General features: G+C 34.6%; 2 protein-coding genes and 1 long non-coding RNA gene across 3 annotated transcripts in view; all 3 read left to right on the forward strand.

Moving 5' to 3' along the window:
• On the forward strand, positions 1-9,034 carry LOC144839474 (uncharacterized). The gene is made up of 7 exons (XM_078694847.1): positions 1-36; positions 693-849; positions 1,302-1,361; positions 2,672-2,791; positions 3,053-3,175; positions 3,629-3,858; positions 8,962-9,034. The coding sequence occupies exons 2-6, from the start codon at positions 694-696 to the stop codon at positions 3,668-3,670; spliced, it is 501 nt and encodes a 166-aa protein (XP_078550973.1). The 5' UTR covers positions 1-36; position 693; the 3' UTR covers positions 3,671-3,858; positions 8,962-9,034.
• LOC144839476 (uncharacterized) overlaps positions 5,267-22,078 on the forward strand; it is a 24,053-nt gene continuing 7,241 nt past the window's right edge. The window contains exons 1-5 of the mRNA XM_078694849.1: positions 5,267-5,299; positions 5,961-6,117; positions 6,649-6,708; positions 7,845-7,964; positions 21,786-21,905. Of these exons, the coding sequence (XP_078550975.1) occupies positions 5,962-6,117; positions 6,649-6,708; positions 7,845-7,964; positions 21,786-21,905 (456 nt within the window). The 5' untranslated portion in view covers positions 5,267-5,299; position 5,961. The remainder of the gene's footprint in view (positions 5,300-5,960; positions 6,118-6,648; positions 6,709-7,844; positions 7,965-21,785; positions 21,906-22,078) is intronic.
• LOC144839482 (uncharacterized) lies at positions 17,365-18,720 on the forward strand. Its single transcript, XR_013611756.1, has 3 exons — positions 17,365-17,424; positions 18,162-18,388; positions 18,541-18,720. It is a non-coding gene; the product is annotated as an uncharacterized LOC144839482 (long non-coding RNA).

The raw sequence follows: 22,078 nt of genomic DNA on the forward strand, positions 1-22,078 counted from the left end.
TTTTTATATTTCTGACTTCGTGGATCTTCCGTTAAGGTTGGTTTTTTTTAAATCAAAATTTTACCATTCTAATTTATACATAGTACCCATAACATATTCATGCTGTGTGAATGGGGTAGTATGGCCTATACCTACGCCTCATATGCAGTTCGTCATCCCCCAACCCTAATGTTACATACAAAACACAAATTGGTTTTGTTTAAATTTGACTCAAACATTTGGACTCATTTTGTGACTTTCTCTATCGGAGGTAATTCCAAGGGTGCTAATTTTAGTTAACTATATAATTCAATGTGTCTATTTATCGTTGCTGTAAACGACATGTATTATTGTCCTGCGGTACGTTCATTTTGAAATCGCCAGTTTTTATTATACTGAAATTATATTATGTATTCGAGAACCGACCAAGATCGTACGTGAGCGAAAAGAGCGTACCATCTTGGCCTATAAGAGGCGATGGTGTAGAGTAAGCCTATTCCGACATAGGCCTAACTGATGTTTGTTTATACTATTTTATTATACCAACCTTAAGTTTGCTTTCCACAGGACCCACGCAAGAACGTAGACTCACTGCGTAAGCGTGTTGACCAATGCAAAGAGTCCTTCCAATAAGCCATCGCTTGTGATTGGTCAAATCAAGTTTATTCAATGTATCGTTTGTATATTATAGATTCAATTGTTTTTTTTTCTAGAATGTGTGGTGGAAATAATTGCTTTTTGACGGTCGTCAAGATAAGTTCATTACTCTTGATGCTACTTGGCGCAGCAATCATTGCTCTTTCAAGTGTTACTATGTTGGATGACAATCACGTGTACGCCGGTATTCCTGGATTAGTCATTGGACTAATCGTAAGTGTCTGAAAAAGTTAAATCAAAACGGGAATGAGGGATAGATACGTGGAAAGGAGAGTGGGAGAGGAGAGAGGGAAGAGAAACCGTGTCGGGTGATTCCACTACGTCGCACTGCCTAAAGCTTGAGAAAATGATAATCACGTCAAAAAATTATAAGACCTATATTTCCAATGACCAATGTCCGTCATACAATAAGGTTCTGAGACTCTGCAGCAGTTTAATTTTTCATTTTTTGGCTTAATATCATGTTTTTGTATCACGTGCACCTTGTGTGTCACCATAACCGACGTTGTCGTGACTAATGATTAAAAAACACGTTATTGCTTAGCTCAGCTCATTTGTGAAATTATATTTTTAATACTTTTTGATAAGCACATTTCTTTCGGAGTTAATTACACGGAGTACCGATCATACATTATATTTTTATTATTATATCTATACATTTTCAGGTTGTTTTGGAGGGCGTCTTTGGCCTGATGTTTACTTTTAATCGACAGAATAGATGTCGGGTAAGTACAAACAAATACGATTATTAGTGTTTATAGTTCACCGATATTAAACTGTCGTGGGTAAATAATATATGAAACAACAGTGCAAGTTTACCATAATATTCACGTAGCAAAGTAGGTATAGAATTCCAATTACTATTAATAATCAAATATTGAGAAAGTATTGGATAAAATAAATAAAATAGAAAATAATAGACTACCTTAATATAGTGATATAACCAAACTCAAAGATCGTGGGCGGAAAAATTGCAAAAATTGTTAGGCGTTCTGGATAATTGCAGTTGTGATTAGGCCTATATGTGGAATAGTTTATTCAATGAACAATTTTACCTATTATTTCACAAAGAATTAGGGATTTTGCATTGCAGAAATCAAATGAAACAATTAGTAATAATAAAACGTCTCAATTTTTACAAAAATATTAAATTTGACAATTTATACTATCACGCTTTAGATTATCTTGTCATAATCTTTGATTGAAAAGGGCGACATTTAAAAATTAGAATAGAATAATATTATGTTTTGTGATCAATTAAGATTAAAACAAACATAGGCCCCCATTATAAAGAAAACCCTGAATGAAATAATATAGATTTCATTATGTGATATTGGCCGGAGGCCATTGTTTATTGAAATAAAAGAAAGAAAGAAAAAAAAAAAGTACACGTATCATAATCAGGCCCTTTTCTCTATTTTATTGTTGATAATTTATTAATTAATCTAAAATTAAAACAGCGTATAATATGTTTCTCGAATTAATGTTTTTTTTTATGATTGTGTTGTACATATTTATATCTTTGTTAAACTTCAATGTAAAATGTCCATTAAATAATGAATAATATGCGCCCGATTCCCCAGTAGCTGTCACTAGATAGAGTCTAACTGACTATTGCAATGATTACGTCGTGAGGTGGTTTCCCGAGTAAAATCAAAACGGTACTGGGTATGACCAACTAGCGTTCTTGTCACCAACTAGCCATCCATTCATAGTACTGATGTAGCAGCCTATCTGTACGGCGACCATAGAATGTGACCCGAGACATGACTAACCACGACTTTTAGTTGATAGAAGATTGAAAAAATTTGTTAAGAAAAGTTGTACTGTATGTGGATGTTTAATGAAATTATGTCATTAATGTTTACATAATACTATGATAAAAATAATAATGGTAAAAGTTTTACAGTGGTTTGAATTTTTTATGGCATGACATGGATATTATTGTTGTTCTATGTCTACTTTGTGTTTATTAATATGCTCAAATTCATTGGCGACAATGGTACAGCATTAATTTTTATGTTGTTCTTTTTAGAAAATAACTGCTCTCGTGTTTTCAATTGTGACTATTATTCTGTTGCCATTTTGGATAATTGCATTCGGTTTTTACTGGGCGGTTAACTATGCTAACATATCAGAGTGTGGAGAAGGATGTGTAAGTATAGACCACTGTCTGGTATATTTCTCCTATTTGTAAACAAAAATAACCATTTTCCAGATAATACGATAAGATACTTCTAATAAACTTTTTTAAGTTAAGAAGTCTTGATAAAAATCACACAATTATTATTTTAAGTGAAATTTGTCGAAAAGATAAGTATAGGTCTATCATTGTTTTTAAAATGTCGTCATATCCAATATGCACAAGGTATGCCTAATTGTACATTAACCTGCTTTAACATTATCATGTTTACAGACTACTTCAGATACGTATATCACTGGCGGGTTGACCCCGTCGTTACTTGGAATCATTGGTATTGTGCTGTCAATTCTGCTTCTTATCAGGTCTGCTCCATGTGCCTGCTGTGGTGATAATATGGTAAATGATGCACATTTAATAAACTCCTAATAAATCTAAAAGAACCTAAAAAATACAACGTTGGACATGGAGGGTAAGAGTGGCAGGGATGGTGTATGGAGATGTTGTACTGTAAACTGGAGAATGGGTTTCGGGTTTGTTTTCCACTACTAGGATGCAGCGCAAGCACGTAAGCGCACTGCAATTAATTTGACCAATCACGACACGTGGATCATCCGAAACGTCCCTTCTGATTGGTCAACTTACGTGTGTTACGACTACATACGTTATGTCCAAGCTTAACGATTGTATCTGCCCAAAAATATTGGGTTGTTTGTTCCTCCATCGATTCGATTGACCTTCTGTCGAACGAATCTTAAATCGAAAAGTGCCTCGCATTAGTTTTTATGAATCGGCATTCCCTCAAACTTTTCCTACTATCTATTATTATTTTTGTTTTCGTTTTTTTAACAGAATTCTATTGATCAGCCTCATATTGTATTTACCAAAGCATGAACACGAGAAAGCTTCAATCATCAAATGTATTTTACTGTTTAAACTACATTGTAAATAATAATAGATAAAGTATATCCAGCGGAAGATGAGATCAAGACAACATTTTTAAAGAATAGCCTTTTCTATGTTTTGAATATTCAAAGTTGTAGTGTAGTAGAGTAGGCCTGAGGAAAATGTGTAACATATAGGTCTAGCCTCAATAGTACAATTATGATTACCGTATTTGTGCAATCGATCAACGACGGCTCTCGGAAAAGTTATGTTGTTTATTTTATTTTATTATATATAATTATGAAACATGACAAGAAAATTACACACTCAGAAAGCCTTTATGGCATGTTTTTTTAAGAACCGTGCATTTTTTGTTGGAGATAATGGACCTACATTACATTGAAAACAAGATTTGAACACATTATTGTCACTCCACAACTTGTTTGACAGTACTTATAGCGATTTTGTTTACAAAAATTAAAAATATTTGTATCTTTGTTTGATAGTTGTCTAATCGACTACTGTATATTTTTATGAATAATTTAATTGCTAAATTATATTTCATCACCAAATATGGTTTTAATATTCACATTTCGCTTATAGTAAGCGATTTTTTATTTCTTTACACTTGGTAGTTGTAGGCCACACAGATATCTTTATATACGTTATTGTGTGTATAAAATGTGAAAATGCACTTCGACTACTTCACGAGTAGTTCAAAGTGCGACAGCAGTTATTACACAGTGTGACACTAGTTATTACACAGTGTGACACTAGTTATTACAGTGTGTGACAGTAGTAGTACAAAGTGTGACAGTAGTATTACAGTGTGTGACAGTAGTATTACAAAGTATGGCAGCTGTTATTACAAAGTGTGACAGCAGTACAGCGCATTACAAATAGTAACTTCTTTTACAGTATGAGTCCAGTTAGTAGATATTTTACCACAACTTGTATTGACGTCATGCCTCCTCAAAAAGAAATTCTTTACATTATAAACAAGGATTATTGCCAACCACACCAAGTTTAAATATACTCAGTCCAATAAATATATAAATCAAGTTCGATGAGTCTGTGTGTAGTCATTTTTTTGCTTATAGGCTACGTAAGGATAATTAGATAAACTAAAATAGCCACCTAATTTTTACTATAGTAGTTTACTACTATACTAGGTTTAGGCCTAATGAATTTTACTTTGAATGACCTCCAGAAATGTCTTCATAGACGTTTTTGAGTCAAGAATATTATATATATATATTTCAAATAGGCCTACCGATCTCTCATGTCTTCAGATGTTCCATCTGAATGCAATTAATTAGTGAGTAGTGTTGAAATTATTGAAAGTACACTGGTTGGCTCAATTCGTTCAATGTTTTCGCACCAGGATACAAGCAGCGTCAATAACAACCGCGACCTTGAAATAGTATTGATATATGACATCGCAGTATCAAATCCTGGTTATAAACTTCAGCCGCATTGAAAGTTATTCATTAATTCATCGGTATACAGTACTAGTGATTGCTCGCACGCACAAAGCAGCGTAGCAGTTACATTTGTGTAGGCAGGCCTATTATTCCGTTACTTATTAGATTTGTTTAGAAGTCTTTATATTTCTGTCTTCGTGGATCTTCCGTTAAGGTTGGTTTTTTTAAATCAAGATTTTACCATTCAAATTTTATAAATAGTACCCATAACATATTCACGCTGTGTGAATGGGGTAGTATAGGCCTACCTACGCCTCATATGCAGTTCGTCATCCCCCAACCCTAATGTTACATACAAAACACAAATTGGTTTTGTTTAAATTTGACTCAAACATTTGGACTCATTTTGTGACTTTCTCTATCGGAGGTAATTCCAAGGGTGCTAATTTTAGTTAAGTATATAATTCAATGTGTCTATTTATCGTTGCTGTAAACGACATGTATTATTGTCCTGCGGTACGTACATTTTGAAATCGCCAGTTTTTATTATACTGAAATTATATTATGTATTCGAGAACCGACCAAGATCGTACGTGAGCGAAGAGACCATCGTACCATCTTGGCCTATAAGAGGCGATGGTGTAGAGTAAGCCTATTCCGACATAGGCCTAACTGATGTTTGTTTATGCTAATTTATTATACTAACCTTAGGTTTGCTTTCCACAGGACCCACGCAAGAACGTAGACTCACTGCGTAAGCTTGTTGACCAATGCAAAGAGTCCTTCCAATAAGCCATCGCTTGTGATTGGTCAAATAAAGTTTATTCAATGTATCGTTTGTATATTATAGATTCCATTGGGTGTTTTTTTTCTAGAATGTGTGGTGGAAATAATTGCTTTTTGACGGTCGTCAAGATAAGTTCATTACTCTTGATGCTACTTGGCGCAGCAATCATTGCTCTTTCAAGTGTTACTATGTTGGATGACAATCACGTGTACGCCGGTATTCCTGGCTTAGTCATTGGACTAATCGTAAGTGTCTGGAAAAGGTTAAATCAAAAGGGGAATTAAGAGGGAAAGAGACGTGGAAAGAAGAATGGGAGAGGAGAGAGGGAAGAGAAACCATGTCGGGTGATTCCACTACGTCGCACTGCCTCAGAAGGTCTAGGCCTACCTTAGGCCTAAAGCTTGCCTAAGGTCTATATGACCAATGGCTCTCATTTCAGCTATAGCGTTACGAATACAATAAGGTTTTGAGACTCCGCAGCAGTTTAATTTTTCATTTTTCTCACAATGGAGACCGAGTAGGCCTAATATCATGTTTTTGTACCACCTTGTGTGTCATCATAACCGACATTGTCGTGACTAATGATTAATAAACACGTTATTGCTTAGCACAGCTCATTTGTGAAAATACATTTTGATAAGCACTATTTGTGTTCTTACAAACCAAAATGTGTTCTGCTTTCGAATATGCGCGGTAACATTTATTTCGGAGTTAATTACACGGAGTATCGATCACACATTTTGATATATATTATTATTATATCTATACATTTTCAGGTTGTTTTGGAGGGCGTCTTTGGCCTGATGTTTACTTTTAATCGACATAATAGATGTCGGGTAAGTACAAACAAATACGATTATTATTAGTGTTTATAGTTCACCGATATTAAACTGTCGTGGGTAAATAATATATGAAACAACAGTGCAAGTTTACCATAATAGTCACGTAGCAAAGTAGGTATAGAATTCCAATTGATTAAGTATTGGATAAAATAAATAAAATGGAAAATAATAAATTACAAAATATATGCGACGACCGAACACAAACATCGTGGGCGGAAAATGGCAAAAACTGTTGGGCGTTCTGGATAATTTCGGTTGTGGTTAGTGGAATAGTTTATTTAATGAAACATTTCATCTATTATTTCACAAAGAAATGAAACAATTTTAGCAATAATACACGTCTCAATTTTTACAAAAATATTTAATTCGACAATTTTTACGAACCTTATGTTTACGATTTTTAAAGTTGTTAAGTATAGAACATTAATATCATGCTTTAGATTATCTTGTCATAATCTGTTGATTGAAAAGGGGCGACATTAAAAAATTAGAATAGAATATAATTATATGTTTTGTGATCGATTAAGATTTAAAAAAAAGGAAATCCTGTGTGACCGAAAATAATATAGATTTTATTATATGAAATGGACCATTTGCAATGGACACCATTTTTAACTTGCTACGTCACTTAAAAGTCAAGTTATAAGCCAAAATAAGTCTGAAATGGGGGCCATTTTGTTTTTCCCATTTTAAGGGTGAAGATCTAAAAATTGAGCTGGGTAAACAGCAAATCTGATCTGAAAATTACCCTAAACCATATGTTTATTCGCTTTTAACACGAAATGCCAACAGCATTTCATTTTCTCAAATATGGACTAGTCTATTAAATAATGAATAATATGCACCCGATTACCCTGCACTAGATAGAGTCTAACTGACTATCGCTATGATTACGGTAGTACTGTTGAAACTGAAATATTTGGTAGTAATACATGTATTGTTCTATTAATTGATAACACATGTAAATAAATAATAATGAATGGTTTGAATTTTACTGTCACTGACATGGATATTATTGTTGTTCTGTCTACTTTGTGTTTATTAATAGCCCAAATTAATTGGCGACAATGGTACAGCATTAATTCCGACCAAGATGCTATTTTTGTGTATTTTAATTTTGTTCTTTTCAGAAAATAACTGCTCTCGTGTTTTCAATTCTGACAATTGTTCTGTTGCCATTTTGGATGACTGCATTCCTTATTTACTGGGCGGTTAACGATGCTCACATTTCAGAGTGTGGAGAAGGATGTGTAAGTATACGCACTGTCTGGTGTAAAACTTTCTCCCATTTTGAAATAAAAATGACCAATATTTCCAGATAATACGATAATACACTGATATGTTATTTTTTTTTTTAAGTTGAAAAGTTTATTTATTTAAAATATTGTTTTTAAAATGTCGTCATATCCAATATGCACAAGGTATGCCTAATTGTACATTAACATGCTTTAACGTTATCATGTTTACAGACTACTTCTAATACGTATATCACCGGCGGGTTGACCCCGTTAATACTTGGACTCATTGGTATTGTGCTGTCGATTCTGCTTCTTATCAGGTCTTCTCCATGTGCCTGCTGTGGTGATAATATGGTAAATGATGCACATTTAATAAACCCCTAATAAATCTAAAAGAACCTAAAAAATACAACGTTGGACATGGAGGGTAAGAGTGGCAGGGATGGTGTATGGAGATGTTGTACTGTAAAATGCAGAGTGGGTTTAGGGCTTCGTTTCCAATACTATAGGATGCAGCGCAAGCACGTAAGCGCACTGCAATTAATTTAACCAATCACGACATGTGGATCATCCGAAACTTCCCTTCTGATTGATCAACTTACGTGTGTTACGCCTACGTCGTTAAGTTATGTCCAAGCTTAACGATTGTATCTGTCCGATAGACATTCTGTGGGAAGTATCTTAAATCGGAAAGTGCCTATATAAGTTTTTCTGAATCGAGTGCCCTCAAACTTTTCTTACTCTCTATTATTATTTTCTTTCGTTTTTTTTAGGATGCTATTGATCAGCCTCATATTGTATTTACCAAAGCATGAACACGAGACAGCTTCAATAATCAAATGTATTTTACTGTTTAAACTACATTGTAAATAATAATAGATAAAATGTATCCAGCGGAAGATGAGATTAAGACAACATTTTTAAAGAATAGCCTTTTCTATGTTTTGAATATTCAATGTTGTAGTGTAGTATAGTAGGCATGAGGAAAATGTGTAACATATAGGTCTAGCCTCAATAGTACAATTATGATTACCGTATTCGTGCAATCGATCAACGCCGGCTCTCGGGAAAGTCGCTCATAAAGCTAGTTATTTAGTTTATTTATATTTTATCATATAATTATGAAGCATGGAATGTGCTGCTAGCTATAGTTTTTTATATTTGATCATATGCTTACGTAAATAAGGATAGCCTAGGCTACAAGTCGTAGATTGTGCCAAATTACTCGAGTACAGTAAGCCTCATCTATATATAAATTATGGTTAATTCTGACATAGGCGAGCACAATGGAAAAACTTCGGTACAAATCTCTGCCTTGGATATCTACCTGATCTATCTCAGATGTACCGTGAAATGTAAATTTGATAACATTAATTTTCACTATTACGATATTGTTCCATATTTCTATCTTAGGAAGATAATATAAAGAGTTTTTTTAACAAAATTTATGCTTTCAACAGTAGATTTTCAACTCAATTTCAATTCTTCTTCTAAGTAATTTCCGGGTTCACGATAATTTAACCTTGCAACAACCTGGTTTCGACTATTTTCTCTCTTTTATACACAATGGGGCAGTTAAAATAATAGATTTGACCTTAAAGGTGACTGGAAACAGGCACTTTCCATCAATCAATACAGTGTCCCTTTGGAAGACAGAAGAAAAAAACCGATAATAGGACTGGAGCTAAAGTTGGCCATTTTAGTGGCTATAGCCATTTCAGTTTTTTGTTTATTTTAGGAACAGACCGCGCGTGTGAAGGTACAGTAGTAGAAGACATTTTGTTTAAAATCGAGTGAAATCCCGATAGCCGAGTTTTATTGAGTAAGCTGGCAGGAATAACTGTAGGCTATCTGTGTCCCGTTAGGACCGGGATGTCTGCCCATGTTGCAAGCCATAATGTCTTCTTTCTTAGGCCTTTTTTATTTTTTTTTATTTCAATAAAAAAGAAGAATAAACTTTATAATAAATACCTTAAAAACCCAACACAATTATTAAAAAATATATATAAAAAGTACAAAAATATATTAACTCATTTAATTAGAATTCGGAAAAAACAATATTATTCCAAAAAACTGGATGCGGCTCGACACGATTCAAAGCAAACATGGAAAGTTTTAAATTAAGTTCTAAATAGAAAAAAATCGAGTGTTAGGCCAAATGAGGTGTAATTAACCATAGTAATAAAACTTTGGTATGTGATCCAAAAGGTATGTCTGACGCTTTTAATGACTTCTTCTCCAACATTGGAAATGAATTAGCAAACAAAATACCAAATGTAAACAATTCTGACTTTAAACAATATATGAAAGAGAGTCAATCCCAATCCATATTTTTCAATCCTACGAATGAAGAAGAGGTCATTGAAATAGTTAGTCAAATCAAAAATTCAAATTCAGAAGGTGTTGATAACTTAAGTAATCGCATTCTAAAACATATTATTGCTGCTGTGGCATCTCCTCTTGTACATATCTTTAACCTCTCTCTTGAGACAGGCATGGTCCATGATAGTTTGAAAGTAGCTAGAGTAGTTCCAATTTTTAAATCTGGCAATAAAAGTGACGTCAGTAATTATAGGCCGATCTCTATTCTGCCTACCGCTTCAAAAATTCTTGAAAAAAATTGTTCAAATTAGAGTAAATAATTATATCACAATGTTTAACATCCTTAATAATGCACAATATGGTTTCAGAAAAAACAGTTCTACTTTTATGGCCGTTATAGATCTGGTTGAACGAATAACCGATGCGCTTGATAAATACCATCGGAATATTTATTGATTTGTCAAAAGCGTTTGACACCATCAACCATGATATACTTCTAAACAAGAAATATTTCTTACAAAAAACGCTGCTCGCTTATTGACAAATATTTTTTATTTCAAATTTGTTTTTGAATGTGTCATTTTATTGTCACATAATAGTTATTTTACCTGAAAAAATGTAATTTAAAGCAACAAATACTTAAATTGTCTGTCAGACAATGGTTTTTGGGTTTTCTTTTCTCTTTTTATATGTGAATAAATATTATTTTTTGGTTACAGAAGTGAATACTCAATTTCTGTCACTTTAGTTAATTTTATTGCTAAGGTCAAGTCTGGGGGTCACTTCATCACCCTAGATGTTTCAAGTGTGAAGTATCCTATTACAAACACAAACTTTAATGGACTGTTTTGATAATAATTCAATGAATATCTGACAGTGAATTACAGTCAAAAGTCAGTATTATAGTCAAATGGGACTCATAAATACAAGAAATGCTTTGGGATTTGTAATTTTAGCATGACATGTCCTAATAGACTCTTTTCCCAGACGTTTTTTGGGTCTAGTTGCTGGAATCCATAAATTATAGTGGAGTTTACATTTTCGCATTTCTGTCATCCTTAGATACTATAACTGCTGCTTGCTTTAGCTTCTTATTGAGTAGTCCTAATGGGACGTAGTGGGCTAGAGCAGCAGCGTGAAAAATGGGAACACTATGGCATAAGAGGCACGGCCCTTAAATGGTTTAGAAACTATATTAGTGGAAGGAAACAATTTACGTTTATTGATAACACAAGTTCGTGTTTGATGGATATAAATTGCGGTGTACCACAGGGTTCAATTCTGGGGCCTCTACTTTTTATTTTGTACATTAACGATGTATTTAATTGCTCAAACTCGTTATCTTTTGTTTTATTTGCTGACGACACAAACATATCTGCATCTCACGAAAACTTGGATACGCTCATAGAACTAGTTAATGGTGAACTAAAAAATGTTTCGGATTGGTTCATGTGCAATAAACTATCAATCAACGTTAAAAAAACTAATTACATAATTTTCCGCAATCAGCGAAATCCAACTAAATTAGAGAATGTAAATATATATGGTCAACAATAAAAGAATAGATAGAGTTAAATCGACTAAATTCCTTGGAGTACATATTGATGAATTTCTCACATATAAGAATCACATCAATGTTACAGCTAGGAAAATATCTCGATATGTAGGCATACTATATAAAGTAAGACATTTTTTACCAACCTATGCTCTCTGGACAATATACAAATCACTCATTGAACCAGTATTAAATTATTGCAACATAATATGGTGTAGTACATTTCCAAGTTATCTAGATGAGTTATTTAAACTCCAGAAAAGGGCATTACGAGCTATAACATGGTCAAAGTTTAATGATTCAATGACTGAATGTTTCTATAAATTTAAACTTCTTAAAATTGCGGATATCAATAAGTACCAAATTGGGCTTTTCATGTATAATGTTACTACTAATCAGGACGTGCGTTTTTCATCGCTCTTTATTAAAAATGGTTCTTACCATAATTATAATACAAGATCTAAAGACAAAATTGAATTAGATAGAGGGCGCTTCATGGTGGTTGGACGTGTTTCTGAAGTTGTAAAAGTTGTGAATCTTGTTTGCTGGTTTTGTATAGTTTTTTCACGATTTTTACTTACATAAAGTCTCCATCACTCTTCTTCCTTGTATTATTCGATTTATCTTTCGATTGGAGAGATTTTTTGAGATTGTCTTTGCTAGGCCTGGGTTTGTGGTTGGACGAATATCTGTAATCGGAAAGTCTTTGAATCTTGTTTGCTAGTTTTGTATAGATTTGGTATTTCTTAAATAATATAAACTCCCTTTTACTCATCTTTTGATTCAATTGTTGCTTGTGCTCTTATTTTACTTGCCTTAGCTGTTGATTATACCAGGCTTCTAGCCTAGGCACCATACGCTAAGAAATAGGCTAGGCCTAGGCCCCCTAGTTTATTGTGCGCGCTTTATGGTAGTGGGACGTGTTTCTGAAGTCGGAAATTTCTTTATTATTACTGGCGGGGTCTGTAAAGTTTTTTACGATCTTTTACTTTCAAATCATTACTATTCTTTTGCTTCAAATTTGAGCTTGAGCTCTTAGTGTTTCTAAGGACTGGTGAGATTTTTCTTTTTTTAGATTGTCTTTGCTAGGCCTAGGGTTGTGTAAGCAGTTAGGGCATGGCTTCCAAAAGCAAAGACCAAGGTGCCAGGCCTAAGCCTAGGTCACGTAATGCAGGAGTTACAGTTGATAAAACGGTAGTAGATATCGAGGGTGAAGACGAATGTGGTTCATGTGGTGGCCATTTTATGACTGGTGGCAAATCGGTTTTATGCGGTCTTTGTAAGCTATGGTTCCACATAGATTGTCAGAAAATTAATGAAGCCAAATATAAGTGGCTATCCAAAGATGACTCATCCATTTTTTGGTACTGTAGGAGCTGCTCAGTCTCAGTAGGCAGTTTCATGGGTCTTATTAATAATGTTAATGAGACACAAAAAACCATGATTAAAACAATTGAAGCGATTAAATCTGAGGTAGAGATCAATAAAGAGGATATTAAAAAGTTATCCCGGTCATCTAGGGTTGTTAATAATGAGGAGGTTAAGACAATAATTGAAAATAGACTTAAGGATGAAAATGAGAGATTGAAAAGAAAATCTAATTTGATGCTATATAGAATAGATGAGTCTAAGAGTAATGACTCAGATACAAGGAAAAATGATGACCTCAGTAAATTGACAGGTATTTTCGAGGATATTGACTTAGAGGTCGAAATGAGAACATTTTTCCGGGTGGGTAAACGCAGTGAAGATGGGTGCCGCCCTATAAAGGTAGTTTTCAAGGAGGAATGTACCAAAAGAGATGCCTTTGAAATTGCTATACAAAAAAAGTGCGCAGTAAGTAATGATAGAACAATAAAGGAACGTGATGAGTATAATAAACTTAGGGACATATTGAGGGATAGGCAAAGCAAAGGGGAAAAAGACTTGGTAATTAGAAGGGGGAAAATAACTCGGTTTCGTTCCCAAAGCACTACTTCGGAAGAGAACACTGCCTAACAATGTAAGTTCCACGCAGTCAGAAGATGTTAATGATTTTTTTAATGTGTTTTATACAAATTGTGATTCTCTTCTAAATAAGAAGAATGAGCTTCTGTTGCGTTTATCTTCAGAGAAAGCTGATATCATTGCTTTGACTGAGATTCTACCAAAGAAGTACTTTTTTGAATTGTCTATAGAAGAGTTTCATATCCCTGGATATCAGATGTTTTTGCCAAATAAAAAGCTTTCATCTGGTAGAGGAGTCGTTATTTATGTTCGAAATGGGATGTCTGCCACTCCTGTTTTATTTAAAGATATTTTGTTTGAGGAATCAATGTTTGTTGAGATTAGAGTCAAAGATCGCACCTTTTTAATTGGATGTGTGTATAGCAGTGACGCCGGATCTAATGTCAATAATTTTGCTTTGTGTTCTCTGTTTAGAAAAGTGGCATCCTTTTCTTGTTCTGATTTTATTATAGTTGGAGATTTTAATTATAGGAGTATTAATTGGGAGCTAGGATATGTGACTGGTGAAGATGGTAAAAATAGTCATAATTTTTTCGACACCATTAATGACTTATTTTTAGCTCAGCATGTACGAGACCCAACCCGTTATAGAATAGGAGAACAGCCCAATGTTCTGGACCTGTTACTTACATCACATGAGGATTCTATTAGTGAGGTCCTTCAAGCTCCACCATTAGGTAAGAGTGATCATATGGTACTTCGATTTAAAATTCCAGTTAATTTAATCAAAGATGAGGTGGTAGAGGTCAGAAATTATTTCCATGCTGATTATGATAAGTTTCGTGGTTTTCTTGATAGTGTCGATTGGGACACTGAGTTATTGGATAAGGACGGGTTACACTCGCACGGTTCTTTTGATGAGATTTTATCTAGAGGTAACAGTTTGTTCCAAAGAGTAAGAAACACTTGTCTGGAAATTTTAAGAGACCTTTGCGGTTTTAGGAGGTTGATAAGTCTATTAAACAGAAGAATAAATGCTGGAAACAGTATATCAAAGCAAAGCGTAAAGGGCATGACTGTGCTAGTGTCAAATGGAACACGTTTATTAGAGTAAGGAATGATACTGTCAATTTGATTAAGAGTTCTAAAAGCATCTTCGAAAATTTGCAAATGAGGTTAAAGTCAATGAAAAGTCTTTTTGGCGCTATGTAAATTCTCAGCTAAAAACCAGATCTGGTATTCCAACTCTTAGAAATTTTGAGGGTAAACTTGTTGTAGATGACCAAGAGAAAGCCGAGTCTTTTAATTCTTTTTTTAGCAGTGTCTTTTGTAAGGAGAACTTATCGAATGTTCCGAATCTGGATAAAAAGATTGAGGCTTCTTTGTCAGATATTGAGTTTAATGTAGAAGATATTCATAAGCTGTTGTCTAACTTAGTTATAGATAAGTCAGCTGGCCCTGATGGCTTTCACCCACGGGTTTTGATTGAATTAAAGGATAAAATTGCTTACCCTCTCAGTCTAATATTCACTAGATTATTCAATGATCAGAAGGTCCCTCTATCGTGGAAGGAGGCAATTGTAATACCTATATTCAAAAAAGGCAAAAAGGAGGACCCGGCTAACTATAGACCGGTTAGTTTAACGTCGGTCATAGGGAAAATGATGGAAAGGATTATTAGGGACAAACTTGTAATGTATCTTGAGAGTAATGGTCTTTTGTGCAACGAACAATTTGGATTCAGACAAGGTAGATCATGTGCATTACAACTGCTTGATGTCCTGGAGAGTTGGACTACTAACCTGGATAACCATGATAGCTTTGATTGTGTCTCTATTTAGACTATATAAAGGCTTTTGATAGTGTGCCACACCTAAGGCTTCTAGTCAAATTGAAAGGTTTTGGTATTACGGGAAATCTACTAGGTTGGTTCTCTAATTATTTGTCAAATAGAACGCAACGAGTTAGTGTCAATGGTCAATTATCATCACAGGCTCCAGTATTAAGTGGAATTCCACAGGGTAGCGTTGTGGGCCCAATCTTATTTTCAATCTTCATTAACGATTTACCTGATGTTGTCGAATCTAGTATACGTTTATTTGCAGACGACACTAAGTTGTATAGAGTGGTCAATAACATTGATGATGCGGATTTATTTCATAGAGACATTGACAGTGCTTCCCATTGGTCTAATGTTTGGCAATTGCCATTTAATGACACTAAGTGTAAGGTATTTCATTATGGTCCCAAGTTCTTGTATTCAATGGCTGGTAATTTACTACATGAGGTAAAGCAGGAGAAAGATCTAGGTGTTACCTTTGATCGTAGTTTAATCTTTAATTTGCATGTAGCGGATATTTGTAAAAGAGCTAATAAGAAACTAGGAATGATTTATAGATATTTTAAATTCTTGAATAAAGATGGATTTTTGAAGCTGTATAAGTCTATTGTCAGGCCAACGCTTGAATATTGTAACACTGTTTATAATCCTATTAGAAAACGAGATCAGGATGAAATAGAGAAGGTCCAGCAAAGAGCAACAAGATTGATTCCTAGGTACCGAAATATCCCTTATGAACAACGTTTGAGAATTCTTGGTCTTCCTACCATGAGATATCGAAGGCAGAGAGCGGATATTATCCAAGTTTTTAGGATTGTTAAAGGTTTCGATCGTATCTCGATCAACACATTTTTTGAATTTGATCTAGAATCTCGGACCCGTGGACACCCATATAAACTCAAGTTTAAAAGCTCTCGTCTTAATATTAGGAGGGACACGTTCTCTAGGAGAGTTATTCTCTTATGGAATGCTCTGCCTACGGATGTAGTTTCATGTGCTACGGTGAACTTGTTCGAAGCAAAACTTAACGTCGCATGGTCTAACCACCCGCTGAAGTTTTCACCCTATATAGAATATGATTTTATTGCTAAGAGGGGCTTTTAAGCACTGAGTGCTTCGCCTCGATCCCGTAGACGAAAGTGTACGGGAAACAAGTAAAATGAGACTCAGAAAACGTAATCGTACTTCTACTAGTTTTACTGTGTGTGGGACCCAAATTGTGGAATGACTTGAATTACGAACTACAAAGTACCAAATCAATATATATATTTAAATCATTGTTTAAAGAACATTTATTATCATTTTACAAATAATTTTAAAAATAATACTTGTTGCAGGATTTAGCTTTTTTTTATTATTTATGTTTTAGTTTTTAGGCTAGTTAGGGACGTAGGGGGACACAACTAATCAAGCTCTTTTGAGTTTTTATGTGTTTCCTTTTCATCTTTTTTTTATGTTCTCATATATTGTTGTATATTTTCATGATTGATGATGAATAAAGAATATTTGAATTTGAATTTGAAACGGTCCACTCTGTCACGAAAGTTAGTTTAGAAAAATGTTTAAATTAAATAATGTATTAATTATTAGGATGGTATTTATTTGAATAAACGCCTCTCCAATAAAACATTACTTTGAATAATAATCCGCCATACAGATATCTATATATGTTATTGTGTATAAAATGTTGATATGCACTTCGACTACTTCAGGAGTAGTTCAAAATGTTACGAAGTGCGACAGAAATTATTACAGACTGTGACAGCAGTATTACAAAGTGCGACAGAAGTTATTACAGAGGTGTGTCAGTAGTATTACAGTGTGTGGCAGTAGTATTACAGTGTGTGTCAGTAGTATTACAAAGTGCGACAGAAGTTATTACAGGGGTGTGTCAGTAGTATTACAGTGTGTGTCAGTAGTATTACAGTGTGTGTCAGTAGTATTACAAAGTGCGACAGAAGTTATTACAGGGGTGTGTCAGTAGTATTACAAAGTGCGACAGAAGTTATTACAGGGGTGTGTCAGTAGTATTACAGTGTGTGGTAGCAGTATTACAAAGTGTGACAGAAGTTATTACAGGGGTGTGTCCGTAGTATTACAGTATGTGGCAGTAGTATTACAAAGTGTGACAGAAGTTATTACAGGGGTGTGTCAATAGTATTACAGTGTGTGGCAGTAGTATTACAAAGTGCGACAGAAGTTATTACAGGGGTGTGTCAGTAGTATTACAGTGTGTGGCAGTAGTATTACAGTGTGTGTCAGTAGTATTACAAAGTGCGACAGAAGTTATTACAGGGGTGTGTCAGTAGTATTACAAAGTGCGACAGAAGTTATTACAGGGGTGTGTCAGTAGTATTACAGTGTGTGGTAGCAATATTACAAAGTGTGACAGAAGTTATTACAGGGGTGTGTCCGTAGTATTACAGTGTGTGGCAGTAGTATTACAAAGTGTGACAGAAGTTATTACAGGGGTGTGTCAATAGTATTACAGTGTGTGGCAGTAGTATTACAAAGTGCGACAGAAGTTATTACATGGGTGTGTCAGTAGTATTACAGTGTGTGGCAGTAGTATTACAAAGTGCGACAGAAGTTATTACAGAGGTGTGTCAGTAGTATTACAGTGTGTGGCAGTAGTATTACAAAGTGTGACAGAAGTTATTACAAAGTGTGACAGAAGTTATTACAGAGGTGTGTCAGTAGTATTACAGTGTGTGGCAGTAGTATTACAAAGTGTGACAGAAGTTATTACAGAGGTGTGTCAGTAGTATTACAGTGTGTGGCAGTAGTATTACAAAGTGTGACAGAAGTTATTACAGGGTGTGTCAGTAGTATTACAGTGTGTGGCAGTAGTATTACAAAGTGTGACAGAAGTTATTACAGAGGTGTGTCAGTAGTATTACAGAGAGCGACGGAAGTTATTACAGTGTGTGACAGTAGTATTACAAAGTGCGGGAGCAGTATTACATAATGTGACAGCAGTGTTGCAAAGTGACAGTAGTATTACAAGATTGGTGCGACAGGAGTTATTACAGAGTGTGACAGCAGTATTACAAAGTGCGACAGCAGTACTGTATTACAAATAGTGACTTTGTTTACAGTGTGAGTCCAGTAATTGACGTCATGCCTTCTGAAAAAGATTTTTTTTTGGATTATTAACAAGGATTATTGCCAACCACACCAAGTTTAAATAAACTCAGTCCAATAAATACAAAAATCAAGTACGATGAGTATGTGTGTAGTCATTTTTTTTATTTGCTTATAGGCTACGTAAGGATAATTAGGTAAACTAAAATAGCCACCTAATTTTGAGTAGTTTATTACTACTATACTAGGTTTAATGAATTTTACTTTGAATGACCTCCAGAAATGTCTTCATAGACGTTGTTGAGTCAAGAATATTATATATATATTTCAAATAGGCCTACAGATCTCTCATGTCTTCAGATGTTCCATCTGAATGCAATTAATTAGTGAGTAGTGTTGAAATTATTGAAAGTACACTGGTTTGCTCAATTCGTTCAATGTTTTCAACCAGGATACAAGCAGCGTCAATAACAACCGCGACCTTGAAATAGTATTGATATATGACATCGCAGTATCAAATCCTGGTTATAAACTTCAGCCGCATTGAAAGTTATTCATTAAGTCATCGGTATACTAGTGATTCCTCGCACACAAGCAGCGTAGCAGTTACATTTGTGTAGGCAGGCTTAAGGTTGTTTTTTTTTTAATCAAGATTTCACCATTCTAATTTTATAAATAGTACCCATAACATATTCACGCTGTGTGAATGGGGTAGTATAGGCCTACCTACGCCTCATATGCAGTTCGTCATCCCCCAACCGTAATGTTACATACAAAACACAAATTGGTTTTGTTTAAATTTGACTCAAACACTTGGACTCATTTTGTGACTTTCTCTATCGGAGGTAATTCCAAGGGTGCTAATTTTAGTTAACTATATAGTTCAATGTGTCTATTTATCGTTGCTGTAAACGACATGTATTATTGTCCTGCGGTACGTACATTTTGAAATCGCCAGTTTTTATTATACTGAAATTATATTATGTATTCGAGAACCGACCAAGATCGTACGTGAGCGAAGAGAGCGTACCATCTTGGCCTATAAGAGGCGATGGTGTAGAGTATCCAAAATATTCTTTTCTCTTTATTTAATGTTTATTCCTTGTAAAGTTTTCCATTAATGTATAGACTCCCTTTCTTGAATAATACACGATTCCCTTTTTCATAAGCAGTTTTCATAATACCCTTAAATTGCTTTTTTGAGTCTTTATATGGTAGATCATCAGTGACAAAAATATCGCTATCCTTAAGGCAACTCCTAGCCATCTTTAGAATATCTGTCCGATCTGGTCGGGCTTGAAATCGCACAATGAAGGACCTAGTATATCTTTCTAGGCTAAGTACTTCATTCTCTAAACTTTTTATTCTTTTGTAATTTTCATCCACTTCAGCCATTTTCTTGTTTGATTCTTTGATAGATTTGTTCAGGTTTTCCGACGCTTTGACTACCTAATCCAGGCGTTCACTTTCAAAATCCAATGACAATCTGTAGTTTTCCTGCTTCTCTTCTACTGTATCCAGCCTCATATTGAGTGTCTGTTGATTTGTTAGAATAGTATCTAGCTTGTTGTTGAATAAAGTTTGATTTGCTTTCATAGTTGTTTCCAATGAAAGAAAGGTTAGCTTCAGTTCTTCCCGTATTTGTTCAAGCACCGAATCAACATGTTCCACCTTCGTCGTGCTGTTGCTTTGTGTGCTTGGTTTCAGGCATGCGTTCGAATTCTCCGCCGTCGCCCCAGCTGCATCATTATTTGCATATCTGACACATTCCATATGCGCAGTACGTTCGATTTGTATGGATGCCTCACTCAGCGTAATGGGGTGGACAGAGGTTGTTTCTCCCGCTTGGCTTTCATGTGTAAGCCCACTGGTATCACCTTTCTGTTGGGGCCTGGCCTGGGAATTATTTCTTCCTTTCGTAGTAAAATCAGTGATTTTATTTTTATTCTTGCTAGTAGCTTGCCTTGTAGTCGCCATTTTTAGGGAATCAATTCCTTAGTTATATGGAATATACCTGAATTTGGGTGAAACTTCCTCTCACCTGACGAGCAGAAATGCAGCACGTCTAGTCGCGTTGCATGCTGGCCATTGTTCACCGAAATAAAAGAAAGATACACGTATCATAATCATTCATTTTCTCACGAGTATAAATCTGTTTTATTGTTGATAATGTATTAATTGATTAATACAGTATAATATATCTAAAAAACAGCGTATAATATGTTTCTAGATTTAATGTTTTGTAGGATTGTGTTGTACATATTTAAATCTTTGTTAAACTTCAATGTAAAATTTCTATTAAATAATGAATAATATGCACCCAATTCCCCTGCAGCTGTCACTAGATAGAGTCTAACTGACTATCGCAATGATTACGGTAGTAGCCTACTGTTGAAACTTTTAAAACTGAAATATTTGGTAGGCGTACAACATACATGTATTAATCTATTAATTGATAACACATATAATGTAAACAACAACAATAAATAAATAAATAAAATGATAAAAATAATAGGAATTGTAAAAGTTTCACATTGGTTTGAATTTTACTGTCATTGACATGGATATTAATGTTATTCTATGTCTACTTTGTGTTTATTAATATGCCCAAATTCATTGGCGACAATGGTACAGCATTAATTTCGACCAAGATGCTATTTTTGTGTATTTTAATTTTGTTCTTTTTAGAAAAAAACTGCTCTCGTGTTTTCAATTTTGACAATTGTTCTGTTGCTATTTTGGATTAATGCATTCTGGATTTACTGGTTAGTTAACCTTGCTCGTATATCAGAGTGTAGAGAACCTGGATGTGTAAGTATACGCACTGTCTGGTGGTATATTTCTCCCATTTTGAAAAAAAAATAACCAATTTTCAGATAATACGAAAAGATACCGATATTGCATTTCTTTTTTTAAGTTGAGAAGTCTTGCTAAAAATCACACAATTATTGTTATAATTACAGTTTGGAAACTATGTGAAATTTGTCGAAAAAATAAGTATAGGCCTATAATTGTTTTTAAAATGTCGTCATATCCAATATGCACAAGGTATATGTAATTGCTTTAACTTTGTCATTTTTAACAGACTACTTCTGATACTTATATCACCGGCGGGTTGACCCCGTTGATCCTTGGACTCGTTGGTATTGTGCTGTCAATTCTGCTTCGTATCCGGTCTGCTCCATGTGCCTGCTGTGGTGATATGGTAAATGATGGACATTTAATAAACTCCTAATAAATCGAAAAGACGTTCATGGGCATGGGAGGTAGCAGTGGCAGTGGTGTGTGGAGATGTTGTACTGTAAACTGGAGAGTGGGTTCAGTGGGTTTAGGGTTTGTTTTCCACTACTAGGATGCCGCGCAAGGACGTAAGCGAAC

Source organism: Antedon bifida, chromosome 4 (assembly GCF_963402885.1).
Source record: "Antedon bifida chromosome 4, ecAntBifi1.1, whole genome shotgun sequence".
Classification (NCBI taxonomy): Eukaryota; Metazoa; Echinodermata; class Crinoidea; order Comatulida; family Antedonidae; genus Antedon; species Antedon bifida.

What these genes read in the sequence shown, in the direction of transcription:
- LOC144839474 (XM_078694847.1), top strand. Translation starts at nt 694, where the DNA reads ATGTGTGGTGGAAATAATTGCTTTTTGACGGTCGTCAAGATAAGTTCA. An exon ending in CAGAGTGTGGAGAAGGATGT is followed by an intron (nt 2,792 to 3,052) that starts GTAAGTATAGAC and finishes TCATGTTTACAG; the next exon opens with ACTACTTCAGATACGTATAT. An exon ending in CCTGCTGTGGTGATAATATG is followed by an intron (nt 3,176 to 3,628) that starts GTAAATGATGCA and finishes TTTTTTTAACAG; the next exon opens with AATTCTATTGATCAGCCTCA.